Here is a 24,613-nt window from a genome sequence, read left to right as displayed (position 1 = left end):
ATATCATCTCGCTCGTTACTGTATCGTTCGAGAAAACTCAATGCACTGCCCAATCTTTTGGTTTTGTGCTCATCAGTCAACATTTTTGGCACCCAGGGTGAACACAATTTCCGATATTTTTAAACGTTCGGACACAATTTCGTAAGGAACACTTCTGCAGACAGCAGGTAACTTTTCAGCTAAGGACGAAATCGTGAATCGTCTGTTCTCTTTCACTTTACAGTCCACTTTTTAAATCAGTTCATCGGTAATGACTGAAGGTCCGCCACTTCGTTCCTCATCATGAATGTTTGGGCGGCCGCCATCTTTAAAGGCCCTAACCCATTTCCGCACCATTCCATTACTCATAACGTTTTCACTATACACTTCACTGATGTGGTGATGAATGTCAACTGATTTGTTGCCTTGAGCACAGAGAAAGCGTATTACAGTACGCACTTCACAGTCGGCGGGCTTTTCAATAGGAGGTATTTTAAAAAATCTGTTTGCAGATGTAGACTTGATCGGATGGTTCCGTAATGGCGTCTGTGGCTTCCCAATCGCCGCGCATGCGATAAACGGCGACCGCAGCGCTGCGCCGGCGTAATTTAAAAACTGTACTTACTTTGAGAACACACCTCATATAAGAAATGCCGTGAGGTAGCAGATTCCGTATTTTTACTACGAAAAATAGTTATTATAAAACCGGAATAAAGTTAACAACCGAGTTACTAGACACATTTGTCGAAACACTCGTAGTCTTAGCGGTGAATTATTTCTCCGTATCCCGCTTCAGGACTTAATCAGCCCTCGATTAATGTGAAATAGAGCGTTTTTCAGTAAGAGCGCTTCAACTTTTTTTTTGAATAAAACACAAACGGTTTGACTTTTTTAACTAATTTTTTTTTTATTATCGAGTTTGAACATATACATGTAAGTATGAAATTCGATTTCTTTTGCATGACCACCGCGTGCACGTTTTACGAAGTCCAATCGTTGAACCCAATTTTCGACCACTCTTTTGCATAAATCGGCCGAAATTCCAGCAATTTCGCGTTCAATATTGGCTCTGAGCTCACAAATCGTCGCCGGCTTGTTACTGTAGACCAATGACTTCACATAACCCCAAAGAAAATAGTCTAGAGGCGTCAAATCACACGAGCGCGGCGGCCATTCGACTGGTCCATTTCTGGAAATAATGCGCTCATCGAACTTACTCTTCAACAAATCAATTGCAGTGTGTGCTGTGTGGCTTGTGGCCCCGTCCTGTTGAAACCACATGTCGTCTAAGTCCATACCATTCAATTGCGGCCAAAAATAATCGTTTATCATGTCGCGGTATCGATTTCCATTCACAGTAACGTGGCGATCGTTCTCGTCAACGAAAAAATATGGGCCAATTACGCCGCCGGCATGTAAACCGCACCAAACAGTGATTTTTTCGGGATGCAACGGTGCCTCAGGAATCACGTGTGGATTGCTTTCTGCCCAGTAGCGCATATTTTGCTTGTTGACAAAGCCATTGAGCCAAAAGTGAGCTTCATCACTGAAGATGATTTTTCGACTTTAAACTTTCTTAACAGAAAACGCATTTTTATAATAAAATTCAATGATTTGCAATCCTTGCTCAAGTGTGTAGCGTTCCATGATGAAATGTATACTAATGAAGTTTACAAATGACAAGCGAAAAATAAAAAATATTGCGTCGTTCGCCCTCCCTATCGGAAAAAAGTTGAAGCGCACCTATTGAAAAACGCTATATAATGAAATCTTCTGCTTTTTTTTAATAATAGTAACAATAATAATTAGCGCACATACCTCTGCTAACTACTTCACCGAGCTCCTCTTCCAATTTGTGATATGCGTCTTGATGTTTTCCCCAAATGGGGGGATTCGGCATTTTTATGCCGCCTCCGAACGGCAGATATATTTTATGAGAAGCTTTTTTATGGCATAAATACACTCGGTGGGTTTTCATTGCCTGCCCAGTGCTGCTCGGTACTAGAAAATAATTTTTGCAACTTTTGGCGTTCCATCTCCGGTCACTACCGCATAAAAGTCACGCACGAACCCATTCGGCTATAGCGGCCTTTTTACGGGTAAACATTTCTGGTTTATATTACAATTTAAGCATTTTGATGTGGCGTGGCCATTGACTGTTTTCTTCAAATTAAAAAGAAACCCCATCTATTATATTGCGATGTGTTTGCAGCTATGTTTATATGTATCGTTTAATGCATTCTACCTTATTGTCACAACAAGCAACAGTTGCTATCTACCAATCAGTTAAGTTGTCAGTTAAACCGCAACTGGCCGTTGACAAGCAAATTCACACAAATGTCGTTTGGTGGCAAAAACACGAATAAAGATATGACAATTTTTTGTTCAACTTTTCCAAATTAAAATTATCCACCCTTACATTTAGGAAGCCACAATATCTTCATGTAAAAACGCTGCAACGTAACATGAAATTGTTATTAAACGAATTAATCGAGGGCTTCAGGCACACACCAAAAAGAAAATAAAATAAAAATAAAGAAAAAACAGATCACTAACATTTGCTAGCAATTTAGTAATAGCTTTACGCGGCTCTGCTACTAAAAGTATATAATAAATAAATATTTCTTCCCGTGCATGTAAGATTTTGTGATAGTAGCGTGGCGCTAGGTGTGAGTAGGTTTTGAGTGACAATCCTTAGGGCATAGTTTAAGTCAATGTCTGCGAACAACATATTAAGGAGTGACGAGAAGAACTGGCATAATGTCAAAGCGGTTCTTTCAATGAAGGGAATGTATTATGTATATATGTGTGTATGTGTTACCCAGTAAATCAAACAACCGAGTTTTTCAACCATTGGATTCGCTTTGTTCGGTATTCGCAACGAACTGAAATTGAAATTTGAAAAGGTCGTGCCAAGGAGTACCAAGAGATTTGGTGACTCCTGAAACACTCAGGCTAAAAAGCCCATTGTATTTAAAGCTCTGCATAGGGGATGGATAGTCAAGGAGGGAAGGAGAAAAGTATCAGAGACAGAGATAGAGATAGTTATTCCTGTGAGAATTTTCCAGATTCTTTGGCAAATCTGTAAATATCCTCCAGTTTTAGAGAACGAATATTACTCATTCTCACGACATCGGAACCCAAAACTCGTAGCCGTGCTCTAGCAAAGGCAGGACACTCACAGAGAAAGTGTTCAGTGCTATCCGCCTCCTCCAAGCATGACAGGCACATTGGGGCCTCAATGATTCCAATGGTGGTCATATGCTGACCCTATGGGTTGTGCCCTGTAATGATACCGACCATCAACCGAAATTCTTTCCTTCCAAGTTTTAATAGAAAGTTGGAGAGTTTTCTGTTCGGACTTGTCACAAAACGCTTTGCAGTTCTGCAGCGTTCTAGACCGGACCATCGTTCTTTATGTAGATTACCTACATAATCGCTGATCCAATTCTTGATTTCTGTGGAACTGATTCCGATTACTGACTCGGGCCCTTGTGGCGAAACCACTGATCCACAGTTGGCCAATTCATCCGCAATTTCGTTTCCTTGAACACCGGAGTGTCGTGGAACCCATATAGGTACAGCCTGACTGTCACTGAAAACTCCAATCTGTGCAATGAACTGAAAACTCGCATCTAGTTTTTCGAGCTTAACTCCCAAACTCTAATTAAATAACGAGACTGCCCTTAGAAAATTGTTCTCCCAAAATTTTAGATTTCAAAATTATTTTATTTAATAATTATTTTTATAAATACCTATACAAATAGCTATACAACCCTGTGTGTTTCTGTGTTATCGACAATTGTTTTTACAAATATAAGGAGAAACGTAAATGTAGAAACTAAATAAAATAGTTGCCGTACGAGGGGGGTAGAATAAATTCCCCTGTTAAAAATGAAGATACCATTTTTTTCAAAAAAAATTTTTTTTTTTTTCAACATAGTCCTCTTGTAGAAAGATACACTTTCCCAACGCTCCGGCCATTTTTTTAACCCACCCAAAAGATTGTATATGTCGAACTCAAAATACGCCTCTTTCTCGGTGATGACTTCAAACGAGAACTAAATTTTTTTCCCGCGAGCCATTTCTTCATGTTAGAGCACAAGAAAAAGTCGCATTGAGCCAGATGGGTGAATACGGGAGGTGCGGCAGCAATTCAAAAAACAATTCACGCAGTTTGCAGGCGACAACTCTGGATGAATGTGCTTGTGCGTTATCGTGTCGAAACAGCGCCTTCTTTTTCGCCAAATGTGGCCGTGTCTCCTTCAATTTTTTGTGAAAGCAGTCCAATAAGTCACTGCAGTATTGTGCAGTGATCGTTCTTCCTTTTTTTTTAAACCCATGAGGATGACGCCGTTCGCAACCCAAAAAATCATCGCTATGACCTTTCCGGCCAATCGGACTGTCTTCGCCTTTTTCGGAGCAGATTCACAGAAATAAATCAATTGTTTTGATTGTTGCTTAGTTTTTGGTGTGTAATGATGAATCCAGGTTTCATCAACGGTGACAACTCGACGCAAAAATTCCTTCGAAACTCGCTTATATTACTCCATGCACTGCTTCGAAGTTAATAGCCGCATCTCCTTGTGGCCCACCGTGAGCAATCGCGGCATCCATTGGACAGACAATTTTTTCATCGCCAACTTATCATGTTAAATATTAATTGACGTTCCACATCTATAGCCTCTGCCACTTCGCGCACTTTCGTTCGTCGAGCAGCGAGAAATATTGTCGTGGACTTCCTCGGTTACCACGTCTCCCGGGCGCCGAGTTGTCGCTCCTCATCAAAAACAGATGTTCGTCCACGTTTAAATTCGTTAAACCAATATCTAACTGTGGTCATTGATGGCAAACCACCCCCATAGACAGCATCCATCTTTGCTTTTATCTACTCGTATTTGTCCCCATCCAAAAATAAAAAGCGAATTACCGAACGATACTGCTCCTCTTCCATCTTAGCGAAAATCACGAAACACGTCTTACTCGAACAGCTGTCAAATCCAAACTAACCTATCAATCAGTCTGAGACTTGTTTTGCCGTCGTTTGATAGATGACATCATACAATAGGTCAGGTTAGCCTGGTTGGCAATAAGCCACGCATAGACCTTTTGGTCCCTAGCGATACCGCATACAGCATACAATGCTAACACCAATTTCTCTCAGAAATGTTCCTGGCCATCAAACGCGAGTACTTATTGAACCACCCTCGTAAATAAAATGGGTGCCAGCAAAGAAAAGAGATTTGTAAATGTAGTTCTAAGAACATTTTTTTAAGATATTATTAATTAAACATTCATATTATAGAAAAAGCGTGTGTGCCTAGACGTTTTGGCCTGTTAGTCATCCTAAATTCCTAGAGTTGCAGTGTGGAACGTGGTCTGTTTTGCGCCAATCTCTTAACTTCATGCCAGCTAAGCTGCATGGCAAGAGTTTCTGACTCCAGCAGTCATTTCCAGGCATTCACTGATCATCCACGTCTGCGGCTTCCGTGGACATACTAGTCAATGGCGGTCACCATTTTCGCTGCATAGATCATTGCCAATCCAGTCCCATTTTCTCTTTCGGGTCTCTAAAAGTATTGGCTTCTGGCCTATGAGTTAGCATTCAAGATAATATTTGGCCAGTATATTTTAAGAATTTTTCAAAAGTATCTTTCTATAAAAACAGATCATTAATCTTGACGTCGCAGTCCACCTTTCACAACCATAAAGTAAAGTCGGCTTTACATTGGAGTTAAAAATTCACAGTTTTGTAGGCCGTGAAATGTGTGATGCATTCCAAATTGCTTACAGAAAGCCAAATGCCGGCGCAGCTTTCTTTATTCGGCTTTTGATATCATCGCTTGCACCCGCAAAGACCGATATAACGCTGCCTAAATGCAAAAACATCGCTCGTCAACGAGATCGATGCCATCAATTGAAAAATTTTGCGTATTTCCTGTGTTTATACGCATGGCTTTGACTTTACGGATATTGATCTTGAGGCTGGTTTTCTCAGCTACTTCTCGCACTGCATGAATATTCGCTGCCATGTCAAGATAGTTGTGGGATAGAAGACATAGTATGTTATCTGCATACCTAAGATACGCTAGGCGCTCTTGCAGCTCCCAGGCAATACCGCCTTCAGATGACTAGGCGTTTTTCATGACAACGTCCAAAGCGAAGTTAAAGAGAAGTGACAAGAGAACGATTTTGCTCAAACCGATTATCCTCAAACTTCTGGCACAAGGTAGTAAAATTCCCAGTGCTTCTAAAACTGTCAAAATTTTGAAAATTGGTGGTAAATCAGCAAAACTATGAAGTCGCGAAACACTCAATACTTTCGATTTTCCCTGGATGGCCGTGTCTTCCATCGATAAAAGTGCAATTACTCGCTCAATTTTGCTCCAAAAATCGTTCTACAAAAGTGGTATTGAAATGTTAAAGCGTCGGTGGAATGACTGCGTTGTTCTTGATGAAAATTACGTTGAAGAATAAAGCTAAAGCTTTCATAATTTGCGGTTTAAGATGACTGGCGTGGCAAAGCCATTTGATAGCTTTCATGCGATCTAATTTTTAGTAACTTTTGATTCACCCTCGTATATGTGGTATTTTTTTACAAATTGCTTTTAAGGGTAGTCAAATTAAAAGAAATTTCCCACTTTCTGGCCCATTAGGGAGTGCTGTGTTGTTTTACACTTCCTCCCTTACAGCCTTGTTGCCTTTGGTGTATTTAAACCAATTTAATATGTATTCAGTGCAACGCAATGCATGTTTGGCTATGATAACTACGGCGGCAACGCCTTCTTAACAATTCATTAAACTTTGGCTCACACGATTGTTTGGTGGATTTGCGATGTTGTTGTTATTGGTATTAGCGTACCTGTAGCCATTGTTGTGGTTTATTTCTTGGCGTATGGCTCCCCGCCTATGTGCGACTCTCGCGGCTGTACTTTGGCCGTTTGTCATTCTCGCCTGCTCGGTGTGCCTTTTTTACCTCGCCGCATTTACTATTTATTCATTCATACAAACATCTGTAGATACAGTTTTGCTCATGCGCCAAATTCATTCATGCATTCACAGCTTTTCGTGTGCTAAGGCACTTTACACACCGCACAAGCGCACATACATACGGCTGCATGCAGCGTGTGCCGCACTTATTGCTCACCTCTCCCCATATCACCTTCCGTCTGTCTTTATGTAAGTTTTATTATTTGTGCTCGATGCCGCCTTTCCTCAACCCCTCCAATTCATTATTTTGTTTTTCCATTTTCGTATTTCCTTTGAATTTCATCAACATTTTATTATACGCACATACATATGTACATACATATGAGTAGTTAGCCACTCGGTGCTTAGCCACAGAGCCACATTTTATATTTGCTTGGCTTTTAGTCAGTTGTCGGGAAACTCGCGAAACGCTCAGTCTAGCCTATGAGTAGTGTCTAGCACTAGCAGATGGATAGATACCTCGTAGGATCAATACGAGTGGATACAAGTAAAGTCGAACGGCCGATCCAACGACCGACCGACACGTACGTCCCTCAGTGCCATCAGCAATGGTTATGCGCGGTCTCTCCGGTCAGTCGGTGCGGGCGTTTAAATAATAATCATACGTTGCCGCATTCCGCGGACGGTCAGTCAGTGAGTGCCATATAGCCGCCACAGCTGATGTGAGCTTCCAACTGGCATATCTGTGCAATACTCGTACAAACAAATTCACATTCCAAGGCTATAAAGCAATAGAAAAGTTGCTTTCGATTTTAATTCGTTTACATATATGAGGATATATAAATAAATATTATAAAACTTTTTTCTGTAATTTTTTCTTGTACCCATGCGCGGTTATAAAAGTGCGTTCGTTTTCAGTTAAGTGCTTAAGCAAGTGAATGAATGTTGAGAGAAGAGTATTGCAGTGAGGTGCAGTGAGTTGTACTAAGCGAGGGGGTGCAGGGTGCACTGCGGTAAGGTTGTGCAAAAATACAAATTCATAAGTGAACACCATCTCCTGTGCAATCGCCGCCGCCACAGCCAGCGCCTGGAGCAATAGCTACATGGCAGCCGTGGAAACATTATGGGGCATTGAGGCCGACTGTGCGAAGAATGCCAGGTTGAATTGGCCATTGGCCGTGCAACCAGTGCATGGGCGCAATTGCGATTTTTTTCTTTTTTCAACTCAGATTTTTTACTTTTATTTTTATTATTGATAGATTGCATGTTGGCGATTTCCGACGTGACCTGCGTTATGCAAAATGTTCAACGAAAAGTAAACAAATGTTGCGCAAAAATCAAAAAAATTATGAAAGTAATGTGGAAAAATAGAAATTAGGAATAGTGAAAATAAAGAGTATTCAAAAGCTCTAAAACAATAAGTAATAATGAAAGTGTAGAGACAAATACTACAAAAACTAAAAATCAAACAATTAAGGAAGTGCTGAACTCGGTTGGGACCGAACATTATATACGAGGTGTGTTCAAAAAGTATCGCGAATTTTGTGTTTTTTCAAAAATTATTTCTTTATTCATTAATATCCATTTTGTCCACTTCAAAGTAATCCCCATGAGATCTTATGCACTTGTGCCAACTTTTTTTTCAATCTTCGAAGCACTTCAAAAAATCATTTTTTTTTTTTTATCTTGTTTTTATCTCCTTCGATGCCGTCCGTATCTCGTCAATCGTAGCGTAGCGTCGTCCTTTCATGGGCCTCTTCAGTTTTGGGAACAAGAAAAAGTCACAGGCCAGATCTGGGAACACGGTGGCTGTGGCATAATTAGTGTGTTGTTTTAGTTCGTACAAGCGCAGATTTTCGTAAAACTTAGCATTAGCTGGCTGTTCATTTTTGGAATCAAAACATTTATGAGCAACGAGAGTTGGACCTCGTAACCTCAAGCGAACGGATGGTTGTTTATTTTTAACATAGCAGAAGTGGGCGTGGCTTTTAAGCGATCTCAGCAATAACTAAATTGAATCTAAATCTTAAAAAAAAAAGTACGCTGCTAGGCGTAAAGTAATTCATAAATTAATGATTTTAAATAATTGAAATTTCATTAAATTTTAAGAAATAAAGTTTCATTAAATTTTTAGATATCATTAAAATTTCATTCCATAAAATTTTTTTTTTTTTATAATTCCTACATTAATCATACATCTGTCATACTGACATCTAGTACGTTTTTTAACAATTAGTTAGGAAAATTATTAAATTTATAATTACAATAAAATTTAATTTAATTTTAATAAATAAAATTGTATTAAATTTCAGTTTCACCCCAACAAAATATTTAATATTATAAAAATAAAAACTGACACAAAACTAAAAAAATTTAAATAATTTTTTATATAAAGATTTAAAAGGACTTTTAACAAAATTTCAGCTTTTTAACTTAAATACTTTTATAAAATTCTAAAATAACAGCCGCTGTAGCCGAATAGGTTGATGCGTAACTACCATTCGGGAGTGTGTGGATTTGAATTTTTCCAATAACGTTTGCCCCTCGGCAGACAATGGCAAACCTCTGAATGTATTTCTGCCAAGAAAAAGCTGCGCATAAAAATATGTCATTCGGAGTCGGCTTAAAACTGTAGGTGTCTCCCTTTGTGGAACAACATCAAGGCGCACACCACAAATAGGAGGAGGAGCTCGGCCAAACACCTAACAGAGTCGGAGAACCAGAAACACATCCCTTCTGAGCCGCTTGGTGTGATTTAGAATCATGGTTTTAGACCTCATTTATAGTTTAAGTCTCATTCATAGTGATGAATCGACATACAAAATCCATTTTATCCTTTAGAAAACGCTCTAAATGTTGCTGAGAGAGTCGCATTCGAATGTGTTTTTGTTCCATTGCAAGTGAATGCGGCACCGATTGTGCACAGAGCTTTCTGAAACCCAATACTTTAGCCAAAATATTACGCACACTGCCCAATAAAATGCCCAAGGCTTCTACTAAATCTTTTTCACCCCTCGACAATTTTTCAATACGATTTCCTGTATTTCTTCTACGATTTTTGTTTTTATTGCTGTTTTTGACCCGTCTTTGGCGTGATGACGTGGATCGTCTTCACATTTAAATTCAGCAACCCATGTTTCAATTGTACTAATTCATGGTGAAAAGTCCTTATAAAGGGTTTTTCAATTGGCGCGGGTCGATTTTGGCACCCTGTGGCACCCATTTTGTTTTGGTGACATCTGTCAAATCTTTTGTTTATTACTCAGTTCTTTATGCCAAATCATCATGACAAGTTACACGATTGAACAGCACGTTCAAATGATAAAACTTTATTATCAAAATGAGTGTTCATTAACGCAAACGTTGCGCGCATTGCGCCCATTTTTCGGTAGACGTGGTGGCCCTTCCAATTTCTTATGGCACATATTGAACCATATGGACCTAGACGACATGTGGTTCCAGCAGGACGGCGCTACGTGCCACACAGCAAACGCCATCTTATTCCATTTCAACATCTACCCGCCCTTATTGAAAAACCTTTTATATTAGGTGCGCAACTAAATTCCCGCTGTTTGTCAATAGATGCCGCCAGCAGTGTGTGCTAGCCGACTCCAGCATAACCTAAACGTCAAAAACCAAGCTTAGACATTTGGTAAACAAACTGATTCGACACATTAGTGATTTTGTTTTGGTATCATATATTATACTTTTGGTTTTGTGAAAGTGTCGGATTTTGTGCCGGGGAGTGTTGATTTTCCTCTTTCATTCGAAAAAAACGGTGGCTGAAGCACATCGAGAGCTACAAAAAGTTTATGGAGATGCTGCTTTAAGTGAAACAACGTGCCGAGATTGGTTCCGTCGCTTCAAAGACGGTGATTTTAATGTTGACGACCGTTCGCGTGAAGGAAGGTCCAAAACCTTCGAAGACGCTGAATTGGAGGCATTGCTCAATGAGGATCAGTGTCAAACGCACGAAGAGCTTGCTTCAGTATAAGGAGTTACCCGCCAATGCATTTCGAAGTGATTGCATGCTTTGGGAATGATTCAGGAACAGGGGACTTGGGTTCCTTATGAGTTAAAACCAAGTCGCTTTTTCGCCTGTGAACAACTGCTCCAGCGGCAAAACAGGAAGGGTTTTCTTCGTCGCATCGCGGCGGGTGATGAAAAATTAATTCATTACAGCAATCTTAAATCAAAGATCAATCATCAATCAAAATCAATCCAAAGAAAAGAAAGTCAAGGGGACTGCCCGGTCATGCTTCTACGTCGTCGCCTCGGCCGAATATTCACGCTGCGAGGGTTATGCTATGTATTTGGTGGGACCAAGTTGGTGCTATTTATTATCAACTGTTAAAACTAAGCGAAACCATTACTGGGGATCGGTATGGGCTTCAATTGATGCCATTGAGCCGAGCACTGCGCGAGAAGTGGCCGCAATACGCGGAGAGGCATGAAAAAGTGGTTCCACAGCATGACAACGCTCGGCCTCACGTTGCCAAACCCGTTAAAACTTACCTGAAAACACTGAAATGGGATATCCTACCGCTCCCGCCATATTCTCCAGATATTGCGCCGTCCGATTACCACCTGTTCCGATCGATGGAACATGGTCCAGCAGTTCCATTCATATGACGACATAAAAAAATGGCTTGATCTATGTATAGCCTCAAAAGATGAACAGTTTTACCGCGACGGTATACGAGATCTATCAGAAAAATGGGAAAAAGTAGTAGTCAGCGATGGAAAATACTTTGAATGATTCGCTTGTAACCATTTTTTCAGAATTAAGTTGTATTTTCATTAAAAAAACAGCCAGTACTTAGTTGCGCACCTAATACTTTCCACATTCGGTCATAAATTTCCTTTGCTTTTAAGCCTCCCAAAAATAAAAATTCAATCAATGAACGGCACTTGATTTTTTCCATAAGCAGAAAATACTGTGACACGATACTAAACTTGAACAGATTGAAATGAAACTTCATATACGTTCATATGAAGTGGGTTGGTTGTTTGGTTGGTTTAAGTGGTGATTCGTCCAGAATCCAACTGTAATTCATGGCTGCACGCGTGCTACTTTGTTATAAAGCGGCGGGTCCGATTTCTTTTAAAACATTTCGTGTCTTGCCTATGCTCTTGCCGCTAACCACTCCAAAGCATCTTCACCGAACTTTAACTAAAGTCTACGTGCCTAGGTTTCTGCGAATGAACCAAGGGTAGGTGAAATGGTTGAAGTGCCGGTCTGGCATTCCTCAAGTAGCACCAAAGCGCCGGTTTGATACCATTATGAGACCTCCGACAGGCGGATATCTTCAGCCAGCCAGAGCTGCTGATATAATGGAGGTGATTGATTGGATTTAGGTTGGCGCACGGCGCAGGCTGTCGAAGAAAGGAGCGCCCAGTGGCCTTAGTCGCCTAGCTGCCAAACCCGGATATTTACAGAGAAAGTGCTCAGCAGTCTCCTTCTCTGAAAGATCATTACAGCTTCTGCAATGGGAGTTAAATGGTAAACCTAGCTTTTCCGCGTGTGTGCCGATCGTCCAGTGACAGGTCAACACAGCTACGATTTTGGAAATTGAATGGAGTCCAAAGGACTTTATGAGTCCTTCGTATATCGTATTGGAACCAAAGGGTTTTCGAAATAGCACATGAAGAAATGCTGAGAAATAATCTGTGCAGTTCCCCTTTAACAACTGTCAGGGGGATGCCGATGACCGGATAGAAGGTTTCTGAGGCCAATTCACTCGCCTTTCTGGCAAGCTCATCAGCAATTTCATTTCCCTCTATGACCCGATGTCCTGCAACCCAGATCAGAGAAATTTTAGCTGCACACCCAAGAGATTTGATCTTCCCCTTACAAGAGCTTACTAATTTCGTTCTGCACCATGGCGTCCTCAGAACCTTAATCGCGGCTTGACTATCGGAGAAAATGTTAATATCTCCCTCGCTCCCGCGTGTTATTATAACCCTTCCCATCAAACCAGGCATCCGCGTTGTACATTCACAGCACTACCTGTGGCTTGAGTCCCTATTTTTTACCGAACATAGATTTGCAGGAGTAGAAGGCTATGCTGGCCTTCTTTACCCGATTTTCAACGTGTAAACCAAGAATTTATAAAAATATAAAATTTGCAGCGACCTTAATTTTAAATAAATTTAGCTTACACACATTGCAACGAAGCCACAGATTGGTCTGATTGGCTTGCCACATTGTAAATCCTTTGTAACCACAAGCAAATCCAATTAACAAACGCGCCAGCCATTATTGTTTGATCGCAGATTGACGCAAATTGCTTAACTTCATATCTAAAATGTATAAAAGTAGTATAAAGTGTATAAAAATTAGCATGAAAAATGGCACGTAATGAAAATCGTTAAGCGTCTGCGTAGTCAAAAATCATCGCCAATCATATGGACGGCGGCGCAGCAACACAACAGACAAGTGAAGCCAACACATAAACGCATATAAGTGAAATTTGCACACCATCAAAGAGGCATCTGTTGCTAGCTGCCCATTTATAAGAGAGTGTGCGTGTTTCTCATTCGCATTATATGCGATTTAAATCAATTTTTCAAATCGCACGGGCATCATCCAATCACAACAGCTACGCATTTTTTATTCAGCGGTTTGATCGCATGTTGCACTCACGTCATTTGCATTTGCAACAGTAGCAACAACAGCAACAACAACGACAAACTATAGCCATACATTCATACATACGTACGTGCATATGTGGCGTCAACCTGCCTGTTGAACGGCATTTGATCAGGAATTGCATCTCCACTTCGCCGCGTTCTCCACCTCCTCAAACACAAAAAAAAAAAAAAAAAAAACGAGCATCACTCAACGATGGCTTATGTAATCTGGAAAATATTTATGAAGCAATATTCGCGATTTCGTTTCGATTTGGCAACTACATCACCCAGCTCAGCCGGCTTGCTTATAAGACACCCGCTAACTGCCACTTACAATCAGCCAGCCATTTTGGTGAGTAGCGCATGCGTACACTTTGTATTTATGCACAAACACACAATCCGAGGGGCAAACATATTTACACTTCTAAAAGTTTGGTTGGTGAATTTTACGCAATATTAATGAAATCAATCGCCTGTCTGCTTTCGTTACACCGCTCACAATTTTATTGTGTTTACTGTGGGTTTTTCTTTTGGTGGCTTGAGAAATTACACATACAGGGTGGCTCAGAACAATTGAACTGTTTAGGTAACGTTGAACCTGTAGGCAAGAATTGCGCTGACATTAATACCGAGTAAGTATAGAAACAACTTAGACAGTTGCTTCCGGGCACTACACTCCTGAGGCCACAAAAAAAAAAAAAAAACAGAAAATTAAATTTTTTTTTATTTAATTGCGAAAACAAAACTTCCAATGCCACGAAGAAATTGGTGCTTGTGTTACACTGAAAAGTGTTTTAAGATGCCCCAATATAAACCAAAAATAATTTTTGAAAATGAGTGTTAATTTTTTTGATTTGCTCAATTTTAAAATTTTACTTTGACTTTTTAACTTCATCCCTCAACCTTTACGAGAACTGAGAGGCTCAGATAGGGACTTTGTAGCATTTTGTGGATCTTCTCGCGTTTGAGAATTGTATCTTAGTACATCAAAGTATATTAGGTTTATTAGACTGACTGCTCTTGAAAAGAGTTTACGCATTAAGTCCCACAAATTCTTGAAGGCACAGGAAAGATTTTTCAGCCCTATCGCAAAAAAGTCCTCAAAACATCCTGATCTCTTAGCAAACTCAACCAGCTCTCAAAAAAGTAGTGCACCATAAATCTTAAGAATATTTTTCAAACTGTAGAATATTTGCAATTGAAGCGGTGAATAAGCTCTACCCCGCATTCAAACATCCTTCGACAAAGTAGTTTACCATAGCTAATAAAGAACTCGCTTTTCGGGATCCGTGAGGAGTTACACGATCTCCCATCGAGCGCATCCCAGGTGGTCGATAAGGAAGCCTTGGTATCACACGAGTGGGCTTCCATAGTAAACTCCTTTGGAAGTCACTCGTTGTGACAAAGACATCCAAAGTACTGATAGCCTTCTGGCAGCGCAAAGGCGTTTTTGGGAAAATGTGGGGTCTTTCTCCTAGCAAGATCCTATGGATCTACCCGGCTATGATACGACCTATTATTACCTATGCATCAGTGATCTGGATGAGTAGACTCTCTCTCGTGGGAGTTAGGAGGACCTTATTGAGACTAAAACCCACTGTGGTCATCTGTTGCACCGGAGCTTTTCCGACTACTTCAGGCCCGACATTAGATCCTCTGGTTTTCATCCAAGGAGAAGCCTTGAGGGCCATCTGCAGACTGAAACACAATGGGAATTGGTACGGCCCCTGTCTGGTATTAGGCAACAGAGTAGGTATGGACTTCGATCCATCGATCATCGCGTAGCCCCTTGACTCCATACCATCAAGAGCCGTACTTGACAAGAGACACAGTGTGAAGCTGCCAGAGGCTCAAACACTGGGCTCGCATTTTCACGGATGGCTCCAGGACCGAGCACGGTTCCGGCTCTTGTCTACGTGTAATCAAGCGGGACAAAATTACACTTCGCACTTGGAATGCACGCATCTGTGTTTCAAGCGGAAGTATATGCTGTTCATGAAGCGATAAACTTTGTTGTGGAAAACAGATGCCGGCATGCATAATATTCTGATGCTAACATGGGACCCGGGACGCGTGGGTATAGTGAGTAACGAGATCTCTGACTCTTTAGCTAGAATTTAACCTAAGGCCAATTTCCTTGGTCCGCAGCCCATTTTGTCACTTCTTTCTGCAGGCATCAAAGCCACAGCTAACACACAGGTTACTTCAACCCACAAGCGACCTTGGTAGGCTGAGAGAGGCTGCAGATGGACAAAACTGATGTTACCTGTCATGTCCGACCGACTGTCCCAGCTCCTCCTGTCGCTAAGCAGAGGGGACTGTTGGCAGCTAGTTGGACTGATGACGGGCCACTTTCTATTAGCGAACACATGGAAAATCTCAGACAGTGCATTCTGCCCAGCATGTGGAGAGGAGGATGAGACGGCAGACCACTTTCTGACCTTTCTGTGCGTCTGGCCCACCTTCGCTAGAATCAGTCTTGAGGTCTTGGTCAGTCATGTGTTAAGAAGTGACCACCTTGGCTCCTTGGTAACACAAAATCTACTCAGATTTTTTCGGAGGTCGGATAGATTTAAAACTAAAGAGGGAACTCGAGTGCTGTACAGAGTTAATTGTGTCTGAGTGCTGTACTGACAAATTGTCCCGATAAAAAAAATGTGGATAATGCGCGGCTTAAATCATTATGTTGCTTAATATTATTTATGTTTGTAGAGAATTAGCTAAAAAATATATATTCTTTGCAAATTTTCCTGCCTCTCCCGGGAACTAGAATAGGCTTATAGCCTTTTACCGATCTCAAACCCTGTAACTGTTATTCTGCTATCAACTTATGTCGTCGTCACGCCGCCAAAGCCTGAGCACTCAAAGGTAATAGTAGCGAAGTTACCTTCATTTAAGATCATTAGACCTTTTTTGAAAGCATACCCTGCCAACAAGCAGTTCTGCCGGCGGTTTTACGAGAAACCTAGATTCTTCGCTTTCAATGGATTGAAAAATATTAAGAAAATTTTTGTCACACAATTTTTATATAAGTTTAGAAATATTCTAGTTAGACTTTGAGTCGTTTGATATGCACAAGCATCACGTAATCTTTTCGCCTATATTACTGTAACCGCATGTCTTAAATCAATATCTTTGAGCCTGGTAGAATCGTTAACACTGATGAGGCTGCAGGCAGAAAATAAAGTATGGGTACCAGTGACGTACGTTAGCTTCGGTAGGAAGTATAATGTTCTGATCCAAGGTGGATCATCAATGATTAAGTCCAGAGACCCTATTAACGACATCTCAGCACACTTTCTACACCGATGGATCCAAAACCAGTGTTGATAGAGGATCTGGATGGTACTTAGACGAAGACACTAAGTACTCCTGTGCCACGGGGCAGAGGGCCACGATATTCCTTACGGAAATCTATACCATCTTGAATGCGACATACTGGCTAATTGAGAAAAAGTGGCGGGATAGTATTATTGGAATTTATAGTGACAGTCAAGTTGCACTGAAAGCCCTTGCTAACTCACGCTGCTCTTTGAAGTTAGTCGGTGAATGTAAGACAAAACTGAACAGTGTTGCAAAACACAACAAAGTTAGTCTTATTTGGGTGTCTGGACATTGCGGTATTACAGAGAACGAGTTAGCTGATAAACTAGCTAATGAAGGCTCTGCAAGTATGCCACTAGGCTGTGAACTCTTTCTAGGTGCCAATTCTGCATCAATTCCACTCTGGATTGACGACGTCATAAGGTCTACCCGTAGAGGACGTTGGTCTGGGTTGAGCTCCTGCAGAGTAGCTAAGTGCTTTGTGAAAGAACCAAACAGAAATCAGGTACCTTTCTTCTAAATCTTAGTAGAAAGGGGCTGAGAGTACTGATAGATGTAATCATAGAGCACAACGCCTGAGGTCAGCATATGCCTACCATGGAAATTATTGGCTACCCAATATGCCTTTCCTGTCATCAGAATGAGGGTGCTGCAGAGCATTTTCTCTGTAGCTGTCCGGCGTTTTCTAAAATCAGACTTAGGCTGTTGGGTAGCAATATACGGAGTATGGATATGGTTCATACTCTTCCTTTTCCGGAGCTTTTAAGAGGAGCTCTCTTCCAAAACATACAAGGAAATGTTTCGTCAAACCAATCTTTCCGTCTTACCATCCGCCCTGTATCTATCCCGTCTCTCTATTCCTTCCAGATTAAACTATCCGGGTGTAGTACAATGGTCTTCCTGACTAAGTGCTTGTCCACAAATCTAATCTAATCTAAAATGGGTATCAGTGACCCGGCTGTCAACAATTGTTGTTCCAGATGGTCACTTTAAATAGTGAATTCGTCTAATTGAGCGTTCATGAGCAAGTAAATTGATGATAAATAGTTTCAGTATATTTGGCTACCTTGAGCCACCCTGTACGAGCATGAATCAAGTATTGCAAAAATATACAAATATTTTCTATGCGAAAATGTATGCGTTTATGGCATTGTGGTGCCATTCACGTTATAAAGTCGTCGTGGATTTTGATTTTCTTCTATTTAAACGGTCCATCCACATGAACTTTCATGCGATGTATACTGATTTGCTGAGATATTTCGTGAGACCCATCATCACAGTCACATCGCTTAAGTGAATGTTCATTTTCATACTTTTACTACTAATCACTTCTATTCAATTAGTTACAGTGACTCACAAATGCAATCCAGTCACGAAAAAGAAAAATAACTGAGTGTTTCCATTTCCTGCGAATATTGATTACTAGAATAGAGAAATTACTCAACTGACATACTTCTGGGGTATAAAAGTTGACTTTAAAAATCGTCCTTTCAGTCGAAGAAACTAAGTTTTTTAATAATCTTTCGGAAACTTTAACTAACTGTATTCTTGCTTGAAAAAGCACTCAGACTAGAGAGATCAGCTGGGTTATGAGCAAGGAAACTCCTTAAGGCTACTATAGCTCTAAGGAAAAGTATACAGAATACTAGGTTGGAATGGTTGCCCAAGGAATGAGCACACTTGGACGAAGATAATCGGATTCGTCCTTTGTGATACCATTTGAAAGAGGTGAGGTGATGGGATGAAAGCAGAGAGCGTGGAGAGGTGGTGGTGGGGTGGTTAGGAGAGTGGCCTTAGAGTGTGTGGATTATGAACGATGACTGTGGTGCGTATGCGTCAACCGCTGCTGATGAAATTCATCAAATTTTTAATGTCAAGGCTTACTATATCAGCAGGCGTAGCAAAGAAGTAAGAGCCAAGATGCCCCGCCAGAGCAGGGCAGCTACAGAATACCAAAAGTGGCACTAAAAAAAGAACAGATGAACAAAAGGAGGAGAAATTACTTGTTTGCAAATACTCAGCGAATGTCTTGATAATATTGCGAGTTTAGGATTTGTGATTTTTAAATCAAGGTTAAGTTAGGTGAGGTTTTTGTGGCAGTCAGTTTAGAATAGCCACTTAGGCCAAGTACGCCCGTTGTAATACCTCTGTATAGCACAGGAACCTCAGTGTGTTTTCATCATTGAACGCTCTTATAAAACCTAGGATAGGATTTATCGTAACACCGAATAGCTCCGTAAGAGAGTCAAAAGAGTGTCTTCCTAACAACCCTGCTCTACTCCTAGCTAAAGCTAGACAATTACAAAAGAAGGGTTCCAGTATTTCTTCCTCGTCTTTTCAACTTCTGCAGTATTCATGCGAAATACTCCTAATCTAGAAGAGTTCTCACCTAACAGCCAATGACCAGTAACACAAGAGAAAACCTTCGAGATGTTCTTTCTTGAGAGGTAAAACAGTTCTCTTGACCTTCTCTTATCTATTTGACTCCAAATTAGCCTGGTTGTAACACAAGTATTTTCTTCTCTCCATTTGGTCTCCTGGAGAGTATTATTTTTTAGCCTTAATTTTCAAGTTGCCATAGCATTTCCAATATTGTCTTTGTTTTCAAGCCCTTTCTGACTAGCTCATCAGCCTTGCAATTTCCTTCAATATCTCTGAGCCTCGGAACCCCTAACCTTGAAGGTGGTACTAATATCATTTAGAGCTGCCAGGCATTTCTGAGCAACCTTTGATCTTAACTGCCTCCATTCATTTGATTGTCGTCTGGGTGTACGATAAGACATTTATCGTAGTTTTTGTTATGGCGTTAAGGTACGTTCTCTTATTTCCTTTATGGCTAATACTTCTTCTTGATAGACTTAACAGTACTCTGGAAGACGGATTTATAACTCTAGCCCTAATTCTTGTGGAAAAACAACACAGCCTATTTTATTTTCTAGCTTGGATTTATCCGTGTAATGATTTCCCTCTTCTCCATGGTCATTGAGTTTGCCATTCTCTTCTTGATGGGATGTAACTATTAAAAAGCTTGGCGAAGGTGGGTTTAGGGAAAGGTTGTCGATTCTTGATTATAACTACTCATAGAAGAGTGGTCGAAGGCAGGTTTTTTTGCGATTTTTTGCCGATGGCGCCATGGCAAGAAAGTGTATGTGTGTGTGTAATTTCGACTGTTTTACAGTTTCTAGTGCTTTCGCTTACTCTTCTTCTTCATAAATAAGTAATTTCTCTACCTCTTGCTTGTTTGTATATTCGCAGCGTTGACGTCACATCGCACTCGGAAGGCCCAATCTTGTATTCTGTCCTTCTTGACTTGACTAACTTGACTAAGAAGAGTGTGAGTGCATTGCATTGGTTTTTTGGCCAATAAAGAGGTGCTGAGGGAATAGCCAAAAAATATATATAATTGGCGCGTACACCCTTTTTGGGTGTTTTGTCGAGCTCCTCCTCTTATTTGTGGTGTGCGTCTTGATGTTGTCCCTCAACGGCAGATACTTTTATGAGGAGCTTTTTCATGGCAGAAATACACTCGGAGGTTTGCCCATTGCCTGTCGAGGGGCGACCGCTGTCAGAAAAATGTTTTTCTTAATTTTGTTGTTTCACCGAGATTCGAACCTACGTTCCCTCTGTGAATTCCGAATGGTAATCAGGCACCAACCTCTAATTATATTCAATATTTTATTTCAAATTTGTTTTACTTCCATCGTTCTTCGCTGTTATATTTGCTTGGGCTTGCGAATTCTACGAATAAGCATCTAATAGTGTCATACAATGCCGTATCAACCCGCATTCAACCATTTGGGGCAACACCTCATACGTAGGCTGTATGGTAACTAGCGCAATTTTTTCAGTCTAGAACAAAAATATCTAAAAATCATGATTAGATTTGCTACTCACTGTTCATGTTTGTGTTTTGTGACAATTTTAACTGCTTTATAGTTGTAAAAATAACTAGTTGCCGACTTGGATGTGCATTTCTCGGTTTTCAATTGTTTTAACTATCGCCAGTATTAATTTAAATGCCATTATTCCAGCAACAAGTAGTGAGTGTTTTTAAAAAGTACTCATCAAACCAATTAATAACTTCCATTGTAGTGTTTAGTTATCCACTTTTATATATGTATGTACATATGTATATATTTACATATATTTATACACATGAAAAAAATGCAATAAAAAGTTTCAGCTTACTTGGCAGTTAGCGCTAATCATGTGACCCTCTGCTGATGTCATCGCAGAGAAGCATTTGACTCAAATACTGTTTTCTGTACTCAGGCGTAGTACCTAAAGTGCACATGGATATTATAATTTTGTTCACATAACGGTTGTAGGCAACAGCACAAAGGAATGGAGATAGATATAGACATACTTATATATCCCAAAGTGATTAGAATAATGAGAGAAGCCCATTTAGCCATACCAGTCTGTCCTTTCCGGCGCGCAATTATTCGAGCAAAAGCTAATTCTTTTCTATAAATCTCGGTACACATACAGTAGGCCGGGTCGATTTGTGGGGAGGCAAAAAAATCGCCCTTTGCTCTGTGAAAATCATATTCTAGGGATCAAAATAAGAAACTTTGCCGAAGGAACCTCTAAAACGAATTCTGATGTCCCCCAATTTGGATCGAACTTTTCAGTTTCTTTTCTCATGTAAAGGCCAAAAATGGTAATATTTTGAAATGATTGTATGGGGAACCCCCCAGGGGAGTTCCAGGGGGTGTGCCACTGGCATGGGTGGATCGGCCGTCCAAAGTTAGTGGGGGTCGGTCATACATTTGGACTCGATTGGAGCACTCTAAATGGGTCAAAGTGAGATTTTTCGTTCGAATTTCATTAGAATTTAGAATTTTTTGCTGCTGTTGTTTTTATAACAGCATAAATAATTCTCATACATTTTTGGCTTATGCTGCTATAGGACTCGAAAAAGCTGTCTAGGATTATCCTTGAAGGATATTGCTGACAAAAGGCTGAACGGCTTGTAAAATTCGCGAAAACGTGCATTAAAAAATTACCCAAAATAATATCCTCGACTGCAAGTACATTGGTAACACAATGAACCCTAGATGTCTATGTTGGATATTTTTACAGATCAACATTTAACCTCAATTCACTTTGCGATGCGATGGAAATGGCGTAAAAGACGATGGAAAGTAAATGCAAAACGACATTCAGGGCAGCATTGGGACAAGTTTTACATACTCCGGTGATGTCAATACATGCACTCATTCGCACCCTCACCAGTTTAGTGATGGTATAGCCTTTCCGAAGAGCTTCCCACCAAACCCCGCATCCATACGTTAAAATTGGCAAAACCATTGCGTTGTATATCCACAGCACGACCTGTGGCTTAAGTCCCCATTTTTTGCCGAAAATAGATTTGCAGGAATATAAATCTATACTGACCTTCTTTATCCGATTTTCAATGTGTAGCTTCCAATGGAGTTTGGAGTCAAGTATCGCTCCAAGATACCTACCTTCCGATGAAACCGGGAGAACGTGGTTGTTTAATTTGGGAAGTCGAAAGGGTGAAGGTTTATATTTTCTGGTAAATAGCACCAGCTCCGTTTTGTCAGAGTGGACTCGGAGGCCACAAGAGGCAGCCCAGCGACTGAGTATAGCCAGTGACCTTTCCAAAATCTCAATCATGACTGGGGGAAACGGTCCCGATATCATTAATACCAGGTCATCGGCGTATGCTTTTGCCTTAATCCCACCCTCATTTAATATTATATATTCAGAACTTCATCAATAGCAACTAGCCAAAGTAGGGGCGAGTTGGCTGCAACTAAACGGAGCGCTCCAACGACATTATATTTTTTTTAAGAATGTATGCTTGCGTACAGCCCTCGGATGCATTTTTACATACTTCATAAAAGTCATACGTGGCGAAATTTCCAACCAGGTTTCTGAATATGAAGCAGTGGCCTTGTTGCTGCAGAAACATTAAACGCACGTAATTAAACTTGCCTCATTCCAAGTGGCGCAGTCAACAGACCGAGGGGTTCCGCATGTATGCCAGAAAATCCTGCAATTAGCTGGACAAAAGCTCACACATACATCGGCTCATATATATGTATGTGTCTTCCCTCATATATGCATGTATGTATGTGCATAGGCGCACGCCTCATTTGCCTTGCTTTATTATCCACAACAAATGAGCCACTGATAAATAAGATTAATAAATTAAGTATCAGTTGCAATGGCTGTATGTGCATGCAACAGAGCAAAGATAACTCAGTCCATAAATGCCGGGCGTCCATAAATGCTGCGCTTTGTATTCGTTTTCGTTCCCACCGCCTAACGCCATATTGCAACATGCAGCGCCGTCGAGTGCATCTAATGCTGCAACATTTAACGTATGAGTGCCGGCAATCGCTACTGCTGCTGCTGCGGCCGCTGAGTATATTGCTACTGTGACCGCCACCGTTGCGCTCTGGATCGCCTCTTTCGATCGCTAACCACCAAGCGCCTTCAGCCTGCGCCAGCCGGCAGCCGCCAGGTACCGCAGCATGCAATTAATTTCGACAATTTAACACTTGCCCATGAAATATAGCATCTTTTACTTTTCGTGATTGTTATTATCGCAGCGGCAATATTGTAATATGAATACTTGCAACATATGTGCAAACACATGTAGCCAAGTGGCATGCGATGGTGGTGCTACATCTGCATATACGGATACTTGCACATACATAAAATATAACCGTAGTGCAGCCGGTTGCTGGCGTGTCGATTATTTGCCACATTAATATTTATTGCCACATATGTTTGTATGTGTGTATGTATGTGTATGCATGCACATAATTGCCCATTTGCCATTTGCCACAAGTGATAGTGAGAGTGTTTAGTGGTGAAATGTTTTGTGAGCTGCAATCGCAATTAAGATCAGTCGATTTGACAATTAATAATAGTGACTTTGTTGTTCGCAGCAACAACAAATTCAATGAATGGAGAGAAAAATAAAATTCCATTATTTACGAGTGGTAAATTTTTCTAATTTACATAATAACTTTTTATGGCCAAATAAAATTAGTATCTTCAATTGTGTTGCGAATGGTTACTCTTGAAGATGTAAATGACTAACAAATGGATTCAAATCCAAGAAAAAGCTGGTAAGCAATTCGCTAACCGGTGAAGTGCACTTGCGCACTTACTTGCATAAAATGTATGGAACGCTCCTTATGAGACGAGCAAACTGGCTTTCGCTTACACCGAAGCTTTATTGAGCAAGCCAACACTCTTTGCATCATAGTAGAACAATCAGTTGAGCGGCACTCGCTGTTCGTTGACTTTAAGGGGGGAGATACATGTAAATGCTTAAATTTTCCTTGATGTTTGTGATTTATTTTTTTTATTAAAGAGTCATTATATGTTTTTAAAAATTGGCATGTATTTTGTTTAAATATTAAAATAATACAAAAAAAATGTTTTGATTATAATAATTTAAAATGGCGGGTATACGTGAAATTCTTCCTGTGAAGGTCGGAGCGAGGCTTTTTAATCGGCGGGCATTCTAGCATCGTTTCCAGTGATCTGAAAACCAAAAAACAAACATTTCTGTGTTTATTAATGTCATAATTTGTCGGTGAACCTAAAAAAATTAAAAAAAATTAAAAATTCACGAAATACAATGCTTAAAAAAAATAAAATGAATTTTGGCCCTAATTTTTCATGTTGTTTTGCTCTAAAAAAATTATTTTCTCAAAAAATTTTTGGAAACTTGTAGGTTCACATAGAAAGTAATATCATT

At 40.4% G+C, this 24,613-nt stretch overlaps 1 protein-coding gene across 3 annotated transcripts in view; it reads left to right on the top strand.

Moving 5' to 3' along the window:
• The window catches only part of LOC128861494 (general transcriptional corepressor trfA-like), a 66,862-nt gene that overhangs the window by 20,206 nt on the left and 22,043 nt on the right, over window positions 1-24,613 (top strand). The window contains exon 1 of one of the 3 annotated variants that reach the window (XM_054099664.1): window positions 13,413-13,894. The exons of the other annotated variants lie outside the window; for them this stretch is intronic. Coding sequence (XP_053955639.1) covers window positions 13,757-13,894 — 138 coding nt within the window. The 5' untranslated portion in view covers window positions 13,413-13,756. Of the gene's footprint in view, window positions 1-13,412; window positions 13,895-24,613 lie in introns of those variants that run through there. 3 annotated transcript variants of the gene reach the window in all.

This window comes from Anastrepha ludens, chromosome 4 (assembly GCF_028408465.1).
Source record: "Anastrepha ludens isolate Willacy chromosome 4, idAnaLude1.1, whole genome shotgun sequence".
Lineage (NCBI taxonomy): Eukaryota > Metazoa > Arthropoda > Insecta > Diptera > Tephritidae > Anastrepha > Anastrepha ludens.
Note: the sequence above shows the minus strand (reverse complement) of the source record. Positions and strands in the feature narration are given on the sequence as shown.